General features: G+C 44.2%; 1 protein-coding gene across 1 annotated transcript in view; it reads right to left on the bottom strand.

Annotated features, from left to right (window-relative positions):
• LOC123757990 (uncharacterized) overlaps positions 1–10496 on the bottom strand; it is a 71179-nt gene extending 60683 nt beyond the window's left edge. Inside the window, exon 1 of the mRNA XM_045742074.2 lies at positions 9621–10496. Coding sequence (XP_045598030.2) covers positions 9621–9680 — 60 coding nt within the window. The 5' untranslated portion in view covers positions 9681–10496. The remainder of the gene's footprint in view (positions 1–9620) is intronic.
• Between the last annotated feature and the right edge of the window lie 3740 nt (positions 10497–14236).

The following is a 14236-nucleotide window of genomic DNA, read 5'->3' on the forward strand; positions in this document are numbered from 1 at the left end:
ACCTGTCACTCCTCCAATATTTTCCAGTTTCCAGAACAACCTCTTATGTGGAACTCTGTCAAAAGTCTTTTTTAGGTCCAGATAGATGCAGTCAACCCAACCATCTCTTTCCTGTAATATCCTGGTCGACCGAGCGCGTGGTTCCTGGTCACGCGGTCTGACCTGCCTCAGTTTACTACAGCTGCCCGCTTAGTGACGATCGAGCCTATAAGAAATTCCGCGTTTGTGGTGAATTTTTGCATTTTGAACACTAAAGTAATTATTATATATCACGCCCTGAGTCCCAGGAAAGTCAGTGGTAAGGCTCAACATATGAAAACCCATGTAAGGATGACCATAGAGCAGAAACAAGAGTATAGAATGTCTCTTCCTCAACAATTAAGAAAATGTGTGCAGCATGGGAAGAATTGCAAACCTTTGCTGAAATGACTCACCGAAATCAAGCTGCAGTAGGCCGTTGCCTTAACCTATTCAATGACACTGTGATGCATTATTACACACAAATGTTAAAACGAAGGGAAAAACAAATGTCTCTTGACAAATCTGTAGTGAGACAAACAAGCACTGAACCACAACCAGGTCTTAGTGGTATGCAGGCAAAACGTACCAGGGAGTGCACACCAGAAAGGTCCTCACTGCCTGATGTTATAATGGAAGGGGACTCCCCTTCCAAACAGTAACAACTCTCCTTCTCCCCCCCTCATCACCATCTTCCATATGCCATCAAGAGCCCTCCATAAAGGTAAGATCAACTTAGGTACTACTGTATATTGTAGTTAGAAAAAAACATTGTATTCAGTATAAAATGTATTTGTATGTTAATACTTTGGAGGGTGGGGAACGGATTAATTCAATTCCCTTTATTTCTTATGGGAAAAATCGCTTCGACTTACAATATTTCGAGTTACGATCCGTCTCTGGGAACGGATTAGCATCGTAAGTCGAGGCCTCATTGTACAGTGGTACCTCGGAATGCGAGTGTCCCTGTATGCGAGTTTTTCGGAAGACGAGCAGGATTTACTCCAAAAATATGTCTCGGAAGGCGAGGGTTACCTCGGGACGCGAGTTTGTTGATACGTGTACAGGCCGACTGGCGCGTGGTGGCATGGCTATCGCGCCTCAGTTTACCAGTGTCTCGTGTCCAGTGACTATCCCACCTGAATTCTTCACAAGGATTTACAGTTTTTTATCGGTTTTTTGGCCATTTGAGCATAAAAGTTGTCATTATATATCTTGCCATGGGTCTCAAGAAAGCCATTGGTAAGGTTCAACCTAAGAAAATAGCTGTGAGTAGAGGCAGTAGAGGATGTCTCTTCTTGAGTAAGAAAATGTGTGAAGTATGGGAAGAACTGCAAAGTTTTGTTGAAAAAACTCACCCAGATAAAGCTGTAGCAGGCCATTGCATTGACCTTTTAAATGATAATGTGATGTCTTACTACAGACAAGTGTTAAAATGTAGGGAAAAACAAGTGTCATTAGACAAATTCTTAGTAAAACAAGCAAGTCCTAGTGGTATGCAGGCAAAATGTGCCAGAGTGTGCATACCAGTGAAGTCCTCACTGCCTGATGTGATAATGGAAGGGGACTCCCCTTCCAAACAGTAACTCCTCTCTTCCTCCCACCTCCTCACCATCTTCCATACGCCTACAGCATTCAACAGCAAGGTAAGTAATAACTTGAACATAGTTTTGTAGGTTTATTTAGATGAATTAGGTATAAAAATTTAGTTTGATGTGGGGTTTTTGGGGTAGTCAGGAACGGATTAATTCATTTCCCATTATTTCTTATGGGGAAATTAGCTTCGGAATACGAGTTTTCGGAATACGAGGCGTCTCCAGGAACCAATTAAACTCTTAAACTGAGGTATGCCTGTACAGTGGTACCTCGGAATACGAGTATCCCTGTATACGAGTTTTTCGGAATACGAGCAGGATTTGCTCGGAAAATGTGCCTCGGAATACGAGGGTTACCTCAGAAGGCGAGGATGTTGATATGCGTACAGGCCGACCTAGCGCGTGGTGGTACGGTGATCGCCCCTCAGTTTACCAGTGCCTCGCGCCCAGGCTATCCCACCTCAATTCTTCACCTGGATTTTCAGTGTTTTGTTGGATTTTTGGCCATTTGACCATAAAAGTTGTAATTATATATCTCACCATGGGTCCCAAGAAAGCCAGTGGTAAGGATCAAGGCAAGAACCCTGGAAACACAAACCATAATTGTCTCTATTTTCCGCTTGTTACAACTTGTAATAAAGTTGTTACATCTTGGCTTAACGTGTTTATGACGTATTAGAACGTTGTTACAACTTGCTATATTGGTTGTTATAACTGGTTAGGAGCTGTTAAAACTTGTTCGAACGTTGTACCAACGTCATAGTTTCGGTGTGTGTTTGGCGGGAAAGCGCATGTGAGGATGACAACAGAGGAAAAACAAAGAGATCATTCGGAAGCTGAAAATGGTACACGTGTTGTTGAACTTTGTAGGCAGTACAACAAAGCCACGTCAACGATATGCACTATACTTAACAAGAAAAAGGACATCATGAGTGCTAAAGTGGCAAAAGGCGTAAGAACAATCACGAAACAGACCACAAATACTTGAGGAATTGGAAAAGTTGTTATTAATTTGGATACAACAACAAGGAGTTAGCAGGTGATAGTGTTTCAGAGGCCATCATTTGTGAGAAAGCCAGGGTATTGCACGAAGACCTTGTAAAGAAAACCCCTGGAACGCATGCAGATACGATAGACTTTAAGGCAAGCAGGGGATGGTTTGAAAAATTTAGAAAAGAAGTGGTATCCATAGTGTTGCAAGGCATGGGGAGGCAGCCAGCTCAGACAAACCAGAGGCTAAAAGATTTATTGATTGCAGAGGCTGAGGGATGCCTACCGCAACAAGTTTTAATTGTGATGAAACAGGACTGTTCTGGAAAAGATATACATTACCAAGGAGGAAAAATCATTGCCCGGACACAAACCTATGAAAGATATGCTTACGCTTGTGCTGTGTTCAAATGCGAGTGGCGATTTGAAAATTAAACCCTTGCTTGTGTATCATTCTGAAAATCCAAGGGTTTTCAAACAGTATAAAGTGCAGAAAACCGAAATGTGTGTGATGTGGAAGGCTAATAAAAGGGCATGGGTGACTAGGATTTTTTTTCAGAGTGGGTGAATGAAGTGATGTGGCCTGCCATAGAAAAATATCTGCAGGAGAAACATTTGCCACTCAAGGCCCAGATTCTCCTCGACAATGCTCCTGCTCATCCTCCAGGTTTGGAAGATGAATTATTGCACAGATACAGTAAATTTCTCACAGTAAAGTTCCTTCCTCCTAACACCACTCCTCTAATTCAGCCCATGGACCAGAAAATCAGAGCGAATTTTAAGAAACTTTATGAAAGGGCACTTTTCCGGAAATGTTTTGAAATGACTGAAGCCACAAAATTCACCCTCAAAGAGTTCTGGAAAGACCATTTCAACATTTGTAGTGCTTTAAAACTCATTGACAAAGCCTGGCAAGAAATGACTCAAAGAACCCTGATCTCTGGCTGGAGAAAATTATGGCCTGAATGTGTGACAGAACTAGACTTTGAGGGGTTTGAGCCTGTAAATGATGCGCCTATTGTTGAGGAAATAGTTACTCTGGGCCGGCAAATGGGCTTGGAATTGGATGGTGATGATGTGGAGGAGTTGGTGGAAGAACACAATGAAGAACTGACCACTGAAGAACTCCAAGCCCTTCAAAAGGAACAGCAAGAAGACCCAGCTGAGGATGTTTCTCCAGTGGAGGAGGATGAGGTAGTACAGAATGTCCCTTCTGCAGACATTAAGAAGTGGTGTCAGATGTGGGAAGAAATGCAAACTTTTATTGAAAAGATTCACCCAAAGAAAGCTGTAGTAGGACATTGCATTAATCTTTTCAATGACAATGTGATGGCTCACTACAGAGACATCTTGCAAAGAAGGGAAAAACAATCTTCTTTGGACAGATCTGTTGTGAGAAAATCGAGCAGTAAGCCACAACCAGGACCTAGTGGTATGCAGGCAAAACATGCCAGAGTGCGCACACCAGAAAAATCTTTACTGCCTGATGTTATAATGGAAGGGGACTCCCCTTCAAAACAGTAACACCTCTCCTCCTCCCCCCTCCTCACCATCTTCCATATGCCTACAGCATTCATCAGCAAGGGTAAGTAGTAACTTGAACATAGTTTTGTAGGTTTATTTAGATGAATTAGGTATAAAATTTAGTTTGAAGTGAGGTTTTCGGGTAGTCAGGAACGGATTAATTCATTTCCCATTATTTCTTATGGGGAAATTAGCTTCAGATTAAGAGTTTTCGGAATACGAGCTGTCTCCAGGAACGGATTAAACTCTTAAACCGAGGTACCCCTGTACTGTATTACATAATAAACTCCATGTAACCTACTTTACCCCCCTAAATGTCAACCTATTTCTTGCCATTTTAAAACAATATGGATTATTGACCAACTTGTATAACGGCTGATATCCACAATGTAGAAACTTGAAGAAAATTGTAGTCTTATGTTTATTTAGTTAAAATTACTTCTGCTGTTGTTTCAATTTCTGCTGTTCCATCCATTATGTAATTATTATTCTTTTATTCATCTTTTCCCTTTTTCAATTCAATTTAAGCTTTGATTTTAATTAGTTTAAGTGTTTTACACATCTTGCCCGAAACGCTGTGCGTATTAGTGGCTTTAACCATAGTATGTACTAGCTCTATTTAGAAATCCAACATTTTGTTTGTAACTCATCATGTATGTATGTACTTTTACCTGAATAAACATTTATTATTTATTATTATTATCATAATTGCCATATCACAAACAAATACTGTAGATCTTAATCTGCTTGGCAAAGAATAAATAAATAATAATATGAAAATTATAGCTTAGTAGGCATATACTGTTCAGTAAACCTGGATGAATCTCACAGTGTGTTACTCGAGTTATCTGCCACAATCATTTAGGCGATATAATCACTACATACAATATAGTAACGGGAATCGATAAAACTGACAGGGCAGAATTCCTGAGATCTGGAACTTTAAGAACAAGAGATCACAGATTTAAACTAACTAAACAAAGCTGCCGACGAAATATAAGAAAATTCACTTTCGCAAAAGTGATAGACGGTTGGAACAAGTTAGGTGAGAAGGTGGTGAAGGCCAAAACTGTCAGTAGTTTCAAAGCATTATACAACAAAGAGTACTGGGAAGACAGGACACAACGAGCATAGCTCACATCCTATAACTACACTAAGGTAATTACAACTAGGGCAGATATTACTTTGATTGCGATGTAATTTTACGTGTTAAACCTCTCCACTTTCAATTTAAAACATAGGTTTTATTGAATGTTAATAAACATGTTTTTTATTCCACTGACACACAAAACTAAGTAGCAGAAGTAGACAAGGAGTAGTAACTTTACCTTACTAGTCACCAGATCATGTACAGAAATTCAGTGTTAGCCATATTCTGCATTGCACAGCACAAGCAAGATATTTCTAGAGCACTTTCTGGGGAACCTACCATATTGAATAGCACTTCATAGATCTGTATCCAAAGAAGCACAAAACCACATCGACTTGTATCTGACAATTGATAATTTTTAATTCAGGTAATGATTATCAAGTTTCACATTTCCATAAACAATAAAGATCACTTTTCACCCTTTCCGATGACATAAAATACTGTATTCAAGGTCCGTCACTATGACTGCCATAATAAATTTTATTTCATAATTTTCCCAGCTCACTTCTAACCATACCTAGTACTGTACAGTACTGTACTGTATTTACATAATCAAATCTAACATTACCTACCATAACATGCATACAAATTATAGTCAAATAACAGGAAGACGTGACGTGTTCTGACACTACAGTTGGCTTCAATTTCCACTCGTGAGTGTGAATCCTAGGTTTGATTCCTGGGTGAGACAAAAATGGTTGGGCACATTTCCATTCACATAATGCCTCTGTTCACCTAGCAGTAAATAGGTCCCTGGGAATTAGGCAACTGTTGTGGGGTTGCATCCTAGAAAGGATCGGTAGTTCAATCTCGGGGGGGGGGGGGACCTCGATACAAGCCTAAAGTATATACAGTGGTACCTTGGTGCACGACTGCCCTAGAGTACGAATTTTTTAATATACGACGTCAAATTTATCGTCAAATTTAAATTGGTGTACAAGATTTTACTTGAAATACGACATCTGTTGATACGTGTATGAGTCGAGCGAGTGCATGGTGCAGGGCAAGGCACACTCAGTTGTTTACCAGTGTATTACACCTAGTAACGACCGCGCTTGAATTCTTTGTAAAGAATTTCATTCTTTTTCTGCTTTTTTGCTTTCTGAACAGTAAAGTTTGTATTATATATCATGCCATGGGTCCCAAGATGAATGGTGAGGGGGACTGGATGGATAGTGAAGGGATTAGATGGATGGTGAAGAGACTGGATGTATGGTGAGGGGACTGGATGGATGGTGAGGGGACTGGATGGATGGTGAGGGGACTGGATGGATGGTGAGGGGACTGGATGGATGGTGAGGGGACTGGATGGATGGTGAGGGGACTGGATGGATGGTGAGGGGACTGGATGGATGGTGAGGGGACTGGATGGATGGTGAGGGGACTGGATGGATGGATGGATGATGGGAGAAATGGCTGGATGGATAGGGGGTCGATGGATGGATGGGGGAATTAGAAGGATGGATATTGGGTGGATCGATGGATGGATGATGGAGGGGGACTGCATGGTGGAGGTGGACTGGATGGATGGGGGGGACTGGATGGATGGGGGGGGACTGGATGGATGGGGGGAGGGACTGGATGGATGGATGGAGGGACTGGATGGATGGATGGATGGATGGATGGACGGATGGATGGATGGATGGATGGACTGGATGGATGGATGGATTTAGAGACTGGATGGATGGATGGACTGTATGGATGAATGGATGGTGAGGGGACTGGATAGATGGATGGATGGTGAAGGGACTGGATAGATGGATGGTGAGGGGACTGGATGGACAGATGGTGAGGGGGGGACTGGATGGATGGATGGATGGATGGATGGATGGATGGATGGATGGATGGTGAGGGGACTGGATGGATGGATGGTGGGGAAACTGGATGGATGGATGGATGGATGGATGGATGGATGGATGGATGGATGGATGGATGGATGGATGGATGGTGGGGAAACTGGATGGATGGTGGGGGAACTGGATGGATGGATGGATGGATACTGAATTATCTGAACTATCCATTCATCTCCCAGTGGATAGATGGATAGGAGTGGATGGATGGTGGGGGGACTGGATGGATGGTGGGGGGACTGGATGGATGGTGAGGGGACTGGGTGGATGGTGGGGGGACTGGATGGATGGTGGGGGGACTGGATGGATGGTGGGGGGACTGGATGGATGGTGAGGGGACTGGGTGGATGGTGGGGGGACTGGATGGATGGTGGGGGGACTGGATGGATGGTGGGGGGACTGGATGGATGGTGGGGGGACTGGATGGATGGTGGGGGGACTCGATGAATGGTGGGGGGACTGGATGGATGGTGGGGGGACTGGATGGATGGTGGGGGGACTGGATGGATGGTGGGGGGACTGGATGGATGGTGGGGGGACTGGATGGATGGTGGGGGGACTGGATGGATGGTGGGGGGACTGGATGGATGGTGGGGGACTGGATGGATGGTGGGGGACTGGATGGATGGTGGGGGGACTGGATGGATGGTGGGGGGGACTGGATGGATGGTGGGGGGACTGGATGGATGGATGGTGGGGAAACTGGATGGATGGTGGGGAAACTGGATGGATGGTGGGGAAACTGGATGAATGGTGAGGGGACTGGATGGATGGTGGGGGGACTGGATGGATGGTGGGGGGACTGGATGGATGGTGGGGGGACTGGATGGATGGTGGGGGGACTGGATGGATGGTGGGGAGACTGGATGGATGGTGGGGGGACTGGATGGATGGTGGGGGGACTGGATGGATGGTGGGGGGACTGGATGGATGGTGGGGGACTGGATGGATGGTGGGGGACTGGATGGATGGTGGGGGGACTGGATGGATAGTGGGGGACTGGATGGATGGTGGGGGGACTGGATGGATGGTGGGGGGACTGGATGGATGGTGGGGGGACTGGATGGATGGTGGGGGGACTGGATGGATGGTGGGGGGACTGGATGGATGGATGGTGGGGAAACTGGATGGATGGTGGGGAAACTGGATGGATGGTGGGGAAACTGGATGGATGGTGGGGAAACTGGATGGATGGATAGGGGTGGATAGATGGATAGTGGGTCAATCCATCTCAAATCACCAAAAAGTCACCTATGGCTCCCACTTGGCCCTCTCCAAATGCCATGAAATTTTGTAGTAAGATAGCCCTAGACCCCAAATGACACTTTGCAAAATATTAGAGCTCAATCTGCTTTGGTTCTTAAATAACAGGTCCATATTCAATGGGCTCTCGTCCCGTTAATGCGTAAATACCACAAAAATGACCAACTTTGACCCTTTGTTAAATCATTTCTATTGCCTGTAGGAGTGTGAAATTTGACATACCAGGACAACGTTTGGTGTAGAATAACGTAGTGTAATCGAAAAAGCAGTATGGGTGGCCATTCAGCTATCCATCCATGCAAAAATCACTGCTAAATTTTGTTGCGAGAAATTTCAGGATTAATACGGAAGGCTTCTTTGGTACCAGTAGGTGGATCAGGAGGCAGACTACCTGACATTAAACTCTTGTTGTTTACTGACTGTGAAAGCCTGACTGTAAATGGCTGAATGACTGTAAATGGCTGAATGACTGTAAATGGCTGAATGACTGTAAATGCCTGACTGACTGTAAATGCCTAAACAGTTACTACCACAACTGTGAATGCTTGACTGACTTGTGACCAAGTGACTGGTTCTGACTGGCTGCCACATAACATAGGCAGTGAATTGTTTGAAAGGAAAATCTGAACCAGTGATGCAGATATGAAAGCGTTTAAGGCGAGCAGGGGACGGTCTCACCACCACCTCCCTCCTCCTCACCCTCCCCATACACAAACACCACTCCTCCCTCCTCCCTGTCTCCCATATGCCAACAAGAGTCTTTAGTAAAGGTAAAGTACAGTTAAATGTTCACTTATTTTATTTATGGTTTATATTTATACCTGATTGTTTTGTGTGTGAAAAATATGAGTAGTATTTTGCATAAAATGTATTTTTAAGTTTATAATTTTGGGGGTGTAGAATAGATTAATTAAATTTACATTATCTCTTATGGGAAAATTTGTTTGGGTTACAAATTTTTGGTGTACGACGCGTCTTTGGGAACGGATTAGGATTGTAACCGAAGGTACCACTGCACTGTACTGTATACTGTATATACAGGCTTCTATCCCTGACAATATACAGTATTACCAAACATTTTACTCAACAATGGGGGAACTCTGCCTTGTATAAGATAGATTTCTGCTGTACAAGCCTCATTACTAGTAATGTTGGACCAATCTGCTCAACTACATGCAAGAATCATTACTTTTTTCCTCTATTTGACTCAATCTTCATAATGATACTCACTCCTTTAAGGAAATACTCCAAGTATAAAGCGGCTTCTCGTATGACATCTACCGAGGCCATTGTTTCTGTGGAAGGGTAGGGGTAGCCTCTGTTGCACGATGACAGGATGATGATGATGTAGTTATTGTTGTTGATTTAGAAAACAACAGAACAGTTCCTCATGTACTCTGCTGGTCCCTTGTCTGGGTAAAATACTTAAGCCTTGCTGCTATACATTGCCTTTTGGCAGAAAGATAACTCTGGCTTAAAGCAGGTAAATGCACTGCTCAGATACCCCTGGCTATTCCCAGGATGGTGAGCACAGCGACCCCAACAAGTCCAATTTGAGGGCTATTTAATGATCCCCAATGACTCCAGACGCTATAGACATCACACATCCTTTGAACTCTGCTCTGACAAAAGCACATCAGCACCTTCAAATGAGCTCTGGCACGGCAGGACAGACACCCACCATGTCCTGAGGTAACACCGGCAGCCCACCAAACTCCAGGAACACTGATGCAGATCAAGACAGCCACCTCCTGTGGAGAAATACTGTGGTGCAGTTCAAGATAGCCACCTCCTATGATGGATAAAGATAATTATGTTCTGTGGGAGAATACTGTCATGTATGTCAAGACAGCCACCTCCTGTTGGGAACACTGATGTAGGAGGTCAAGACTGTCGCCTCCTGTGGAGGGAGCACTGGTGCAGAAGGTGAAGACAGAAGACAGCTGTCTCCTGTGAGATAACACTCGTGCTGTAGGTCAAGACAGCCGCTTTCTGTGAAAGGGACACTGGTGCAGTAAGTCAAGACAGCCGCCTCCTGTTGAGGGGACAGTGGGGGTACACGGGCAGGAACCACCTCTCTCGCTCTCGCTGTTTACATACATAGCCGCGTTCGTCTCTCAAAAACATATTTATTTATGGGCACTATTATCAAATTGCAAATAGGTATCTTCTTTTATTATTTATTGAAATATTCATATAAATTTAGTGTTAAATTTATGTATTCGAGACGTTGAAAATTAATAAGATTTGTATTTGTTTAAAGATGAACGTAACTACTTTGCTCTGAATTGGCGACTTCTTCAAGAAGGGAGAAATAGCCTAAGCTACTCTACCCCTTTGAGATGTATTGTTTTCTTGTCTCAATAAACATACTTGAACTTGAACTTGAACCACAAACTTATCGGTCACATTGTGGAAGTTAGTTTAGTTCATTTATTATGCACTCCATAACCATCCTGTGGGCGGTAGTGGAAAGGGTTACAGAGGCACATAATGGGCTCAGGGACTGAACCCCACAATTCACTTAGCTAAGCAAGTTACAATCTTGATGAGCTAGTTACAAAATTCAATATAAGTCGTCACATCAACAATGGGTTCGAGATCGACCACATTGTGGAAAAAATATATATTAATCCTAAGGATTTTCCAAGTTCAACGTTTAACTATCTTAATTGGCAATTATATATACATAACAGCTTAGGCATTAGGTATTTCCATGGATTAAACTATAAAAGAGAATGTTTGTTCAAGGAAGGAGGATGTTTGAGAGGAGCCTCACCAACCTTTCACACATGAAGCATGTGGGGTATGGGAGCATCATAGGCCACTCGGGATCATCACCAGTGCCACACTATATCAGCATCAAACCCCCCCTCCCCCTCTTTCCCTCATTTCTTTCGAGATTTTAATGACATGAATATTGGTTGCGTTACCTGTAGACCTATTTAGCAGTTTCAGTGCTTTCTTTACATACTTTTTTCTGAGAGACATCAAGAGCTAGGAATGAGATGTAACGTACGTTTATGTTACGTTGTTGGGTAGATTAGATACACAGTGTTTAATGGGGTTTGATATTTATTTAGTAGTCTTGGTTACAGTAGTGTCGTAGACGTTGAGACGGAGCTTGGAGCAGAGCAGAGAGCCGAGTGCGGCCGGAGTCGCGGAGCTCGATGGGGGACGGTGTGTGTCTAAACTCAATGGGTAACGAGAGCGTGGGAGCTCGATGCGGTCGGAATCTACTGTCTGCTCTGTGTGGAAGCTGGTGCGTCTTGGGGTCGGTCAGAACTGCATAAACCGAGTGCTACATTCTGGACTTTGAAGGTGTGTGGTAACTCCCAATCTTATGTACTGAAGTTAACTGAAATACTGTGGATATTTTACTGATGGTTACTCGCTTCTCGATTGCTTATATGAACATCTATAATGTTCACATTTATAACCTGTTGTTGTTGTTGTTTTAGATTCAACTATTCAGAACAAAAAGTTCCAAGTAGCACGGGCTATGGTGAGCCCGTAAGTGGAGGCTCTTTGGAGCCATTATCTGTATAAATAGCTGATACTAGAGATCAGGGGATGGATAATAATAATAATAATAATAATAATAATAATAATAATAATAATAATAATTTTTATTTAGGCAAAGGTACATACATAAAGAGATTTTACAAAGTTTGTTGGCTTTATAGATAGAGCTAGTACATACAATGCCTAAAGCCACTATTACGCAAAGCGTTTCGGGCAGTTTCGGGCAAAGCGTTTTGTGGCAGCGGGTCTTGTGTGGATGGGGTCTTCATGGTGGTTTTCAGCCCTGGAGGGCTGGCTGTCCCAGTTATGGAACTGGTGGGGGTTAGTGTAAACCTCTAGGTCTTCCGTTTTTTCTTTGACTCAGACTGGCTGAGCCGTGCTGTCGTTGGAGTTTGATGAGGTGGCCTCCATGAGGAAGTCTTGTACCGAGTAGGTGTCATATCTATGGTGCGGCGGTGGAGCTCCTACTAAGATTTCCTCGTCTGAGGAGTCCATAACCTCCGTAGTTGGTGTTTTCGTCTTTCCCCTCGCAGCCTGAGGTAGCTATTTCAGGAGCGTTGGTGGTGCTGTTAGCAATTGTAGACAGCACGTCAGCTAGCGCGGCTGTTGAGCAGGTGATGGTATGAGTGTTGGGAGCTGGAGAGGAAAATACCTCTGTGTCTCCCTGGTCTTGGGACAGGTTCCTTGGACGTGGCCCCTTGTTGCCCCCTTGAAATAGCGCCCAAGCAACTGGATGGTTGAAAGCTCTTCAATCCACTCCAAGTGTAATGAAAACCATGTGAAGTGATAAAAGTGTGTGGTGCTTCTAGTGCTTAGTGATAACCATGTGATGCGATAACCGTGTGAAGTGATAACAATGTGAAAGGATAATAGTGATTTCCCTGGTCTTGGGTGATCCTGGAGTCTGTGTTGAAATCGACCTGGTTGTAGTCTCTGGAGTGATAGTGGAGGCAGTGAGACTTGCGCCAGGGGGCTATGAAGGGGTCCAGGTCATTGGCCAGGTATATTATGTTCAGTTCACTAACAAAACGGTGGTTGTCTGGTCCTGCAAACCTCTCCGCTAGTCTAATAAGACCAAGGATAATGCCTGCACGTGATGCAGGGGGTTGTGAAGGAGCCTGAAAGAGGACCTTGGGTCCCCATTGTGAAGGCTGGGTCGCCTGGTTGGAGGAGCCACTCTTTAGTAAGGCTGTAAAGTCTACTGGTCGGTTGGTGGGAGCTGAGGTGGTGGGTTGAACACCTGGGGCTGGGGAGGTAGAAGGGTTGTTTCTTTTGGCTTCAACCTGGACCTTGATGTTTTCCAGTCTGCGGGGGCAGCGGTAGGAAATTACGAGGTCATTGCAATCACAGAGCAAGCAGCGATGGGTTGTTGCCTTGCATATGGAGTAGTGATGGTCCAGTGCACAGAGGCTGTACTTCTGGACGGGGTGCTGACACTTGTTGGTGGGGTGGGAGAGCTCGTTGCACTTGAAGCACTGCTGGATCTCATGGTATCGTTCCTTATTTACTTGGCGGGGTTGTATTTGTAAAGTGAAGCAGAAGAAGCCTTGTGTGGCAGCCTGTGTGGCCGCGGCTATGGTGGTAAAAGTAATCTTCATTGATGATTTGTCTGTGCTGCCGAACTCTAGGTTGAATACACCCAGGTTCGGATTTTTGTCCTCGATAATGTCCATGATCTTATTTTACAGTCGGTCAACGATCCACTGGCTGGTCCTGCTGGTAAAAGCAGTTCTTCTGGCCAGGAACTGACGTGGAAAGTAAGGATGTAGGTGGTGCTCCTTGCGAAGTATGGCATCGTTGGTCCAGAGCTGTTCTAGTTCTTCCTCACATGAAAAGAAGACCACGATATCTCTTCCTGACTAAAGTCAGTGGGTGTGATGCCGGTAACATCCTTCAGGACCTTTAGATTATCGCTTTTACCGAAAGCATGACCGGCAAGGGGGGGGGGGGGTCATAACCTTTATAACCTCATAATCTCTTAACCTATAGACGTTTCGATCGCATTGTGTCCACACCCTCAACGGGTAGCAGTGAGTGAACTACACCTCATCTCATCATTGGTTGGAAGGAATGTTAACTGTAATTAGGGAAAAAGTATGAGTGACGTCATTAGTGCTAATGAGATTTGCTTCCTCATTAAGCTAATTTATTTGGAGCGAGTATATTGTTTATACTGGCTACAGAGGGAAGAGAGAGAAGGAAAGAGAAGGGGGGAGGGAATGTTTGAAGATAGGGAATGTGAAGGGGGATGTTTGAAGAGGGTAAAAGAGAGAGGGCGGGAGAAAGGTGGACAGGGGAGAGGAGAGAGACAGGAGAGGGGA

This window comes from Procambarus clarkii, chromosome 40 (assembly GCF_040958095.1).
Source record: "Procambarus clarkii isolate CNS0578487 chromosome 40, FALCON_Pclarkii_2.0, whole genome shotgun sequence".
In the NCBI taxonomy this organism is placed as follows: Eukaryota; Metazoa; Arthropoda; class Malacostraca; order Decapoda; family Cambaridae; genus Procambarus; species Procambarus clarkii.